Consider the following 3,201-nt stretch of genomic DNA (forward strand, 5'->3'; position numbering starts at 1 on the left):
TTGGCTGTGATCAACTCAGGTGAAAGAAGAAAACTCTGTGGCTTCCCAAAGTAATAGACACCAAGTGTTCTTGAATACTCTTGTATCAGTGTGTTCTGTGTGTATTACAGCTACACACACACACACACACACACACACACACACACACACACACACACACACACACCCTACACACTCAATCACAAAATTAGGCATCTTTTAGCCATAAACCTACTGACCAGGTTTTGTTGTGCTAGTTCCTGATTCATACTGAGAAAGTCATGACAGTTCAGTTAGCCACTGATACATACACACACAGCCAGGTATGGAGTTAAAAGGTGTTTAATGAGGGGAAGAATATTGAACATATACTTGTCTTATTCCCCACCCCCATTCAGATGAATCCTGAGCCATGGAAAGATTAGCCATTCAATGAGACTTTGGGTAATGTTGAGTGGCTCGAGAACTCTTGAGGATGAGGATGAGAGACAACTTTTTAGGTGGTGCAAGGATGGAGGATTAAGACTGGAGGTCACAGCATGTGTAGCACAAGGCAATGGGACTCATAAGCAGGATGGAAAGCAGCCTCAGCATCTGGTGATCAGATCTTCAGGCTTGGCTATGGACAATATTACTTCTGCTTTGTCTTCTGCTGGTATGGTGATGGAGTGACAGTTGGGGGGCAGGGCTCAGGAACAACAGGCTGGCAGGGCTCAGGAGCAACAGGCTGGCAGGGCTCGGGAACAACAGGGTGGCAGGGCTCAGGTGCCTTGGGATGGCAGGGCTCTGGCACCTTAGGCTGGCAGGGCTCTGGCACCTTAGGCTGGCAAGGCTCTGGCACCTTAGGCTGGCAAGGCTCTGGCACCTTAGGCTGGCAGGGCTCTGGCACCTTGGGGTTGCAGGGCTCAGGAATAGGGTGACAGGGCTCCTTAGTTTTGGGAGCACAAGGTTCCTGGGGTGGTGGCTGGCAAGGCTGTTTCACCTGCTGCTGGTGCAGCTGAGGGGGTACAGTGCAAGGCTGCTTCTGCTGGTGGGAACTCATGATTAGGTAGTACTTGGTTCTGGAAACAGAACAGAAAATTTAGTGATTCAGTGAAAGAGAAGGTAACCTCAACATCAAGTCAATTTCATTCCAGGCCCCTTTAGAGGAAAGAGCCCCTCTCCATGCTGACTTCTACGCTTGAAAATGAAACATGGTGTGATAATTCCTGGGTCTTTCATAGATGATGAATCAAAGAGTGGTCTGCTCTGGTCCATCTCAGTGGGCTTTTCCTGTACTCTCATTCTCCCTGGTCATGGTATCTACCTAGTTGAAGAAGCTCCAAGCCATAAACGAAAAGACCAAAGTATGTTGCCACACGCATACAAAAACCTCATATTAAAATCTATGCTAGCCAAAATATTAATAATACTTTTAAAAGGCAATAAAGTGTCTCCATAAAGCTGGCTTCTGAGAGGCTTGTGAACCAACACACCAGGACATCTGGAAAGTACATTCACCCAAAGGCAGCAGCATACCCACCTCCTGGTCAAATAAATCACAATATGACTTGCAGAACGGCTACACTTTAGCCCATGCTTTTGCTTGTTTAGTTTATACTCTCATGATTTCCTATAGATTTTCTCCATTTCCATATCTGCTTATCATGTTCTCGTCCATCATATTTCATGGGCCTCTGCACAGCCCCTCCCAACATTACTTCTTTAACTAGTACTGTCTATGCATGGCATTTTAATTTCTTCTATCACCTTCTCTGCCAGAGTGCAAGTATGACATATTCCATACAGGCCACAACATTGCCTTAGCAGATCCTTTTAGTGAATTAAATTTCTATATTGTCCCTATCAGTATGTACTACAATAACTCTGAAAGCTGTCTAGACCTAAGCCTTAGCTTATCCAGCGGTGAACTTCAGTGAACATTTGAGTGGATCCTTCCTTCCCCTACCCTGATCTCTGATTCCATGTCTGGCTACTAAGGTGGCCAACTGAACAGTCTCTCAAGTTCCCAGACCCAAACTGTGCTACAATTTGAGCAAACAGTGCTACTGTTCTCTAACTGTCAGAAACACCCCTCATCAACTCTGCCATAGACATTAGCATTGTACAGTTTTCCATAGTGAAAAGTAAGCAAGAATTTCAAATCAGTTGCAAGCAGAGACTTACCTAATACTCAGAGAAGAGCAGGCTCTCAGTCTGTGTGGATTCTGTGAGAAGGCAATGGGCAGCTGGCTTTTTATAAGAAGAACACCTCCAGGAAACACACTTGCCCCAGATGCTGTTTTCTTTTCTTACCAGTCACCTATGACTCACTCTCCTTCCCTAGTTCACCCTTTGACTCAGCTTTTGTGATGGAAACCGCCCAGCTGATATAATGACACTGACAGTTTGACAATGATGTCACCTGGGTTGCCTGTCACCCTCCTCCTCAGGCCCAGGTGTCATGCTTGTGTTGTGAGAGGGTTAATGAGCTGGCATGGAGGAGGTTTGAAGTGGTCCTGACACCTGCTATCTTCCTTAAGGTAGCTGATCCTGGTATTCTGTATGTGCCTGTAAGCAAGTAAAGCAAAGAGGAAAGGGGGAAGCGGGTGCGCACTTGCTATCTCTTAGTGAAGATGTGTGCTGGAAACACAGATGTATTAACCATCTGCTAACCGTGTGGATGATTCATAACTTTATGCACATTCTTACATTTCCTTCCAACTCCATGGAACTATACACATTAAAAATTATGTGCATACCATCTATAGCCCCACCCCTTTCTGTCTGGCCCCTAACCTAGGAAAACCTGCTTTTGCTTCCTTACCACACCTCCCTCCTCTCCCCACAACCTGTTTCTGAAATTTCCAACTGCTCAAGCTGATCAGTTTTCCAGGGTAATCTTTTCTCCCACTCCACCCAACCGTCTGACTGTGGCTACTTCCTCTTTTCTAGCCCAGTTGAATTCTTCCCCACATCTGAAGACCTGGAAGCCTTTTGTAACCACTTTATCCTAGGGACAACAGCAGAGGTTTGGATGGCTCTGTGAGAAGCCAGAAAGAGGTCTGGCCTACCTTGTGGTTGGGCCCTAAGCTGTTACCAAGATGAACTTGTGAAGATAAGACTGTCTTTACAAGGCTCTGGGAATAAACAATCACGGTGTCTAGATCTGCAAAAGGTAGAAGGGATATGAATTAGCATAAGGAGGAATAAAATAATCAAATAGCTGACATGAAAAGAGTG

The 3,201-nt window shown here is 45.6% G+C and overlaps 1 protein-coding gene across 1 annotated transcript; it reads right to left on the reverse strand.

Annotated features, from left to right (window-relative positions):
• Positions 1-305: 305 nt before the first annotated feature.
• Positions 306-2,174, reverse strand: Sprr1a (small proline-rich protein 1A). Its single transcript, NM_021864.1, is given in 2 exon segments — positions 306-1,040; positions 2,146-2,174. A coding segment is annotated over 1 exon segment (411 nt). The 5' UTR covers positions 1,022-1,040; positions 2,146-2,174; the 3' UTR covers positions 306-610.
• Positions 2,175-3,201: the final 1,027 nt, after the last annotated feature.

The sequence above is a fragment of the Rattus norvegicus genome, chromosome 2, assembly GCF_021556685.1.
Source record: "Rattus norvegicus strain SHRSP/BbbUtx chromosome 2, alternate assembly SHRSP_T2T, whole genome shotgun sequence".
Classification (NCBI taxonomy): Eukaryota; Metazoa; Chordata; class Mammalia; order Rodentia; family Muridae; genus Rattus; species Rattus norvegicus.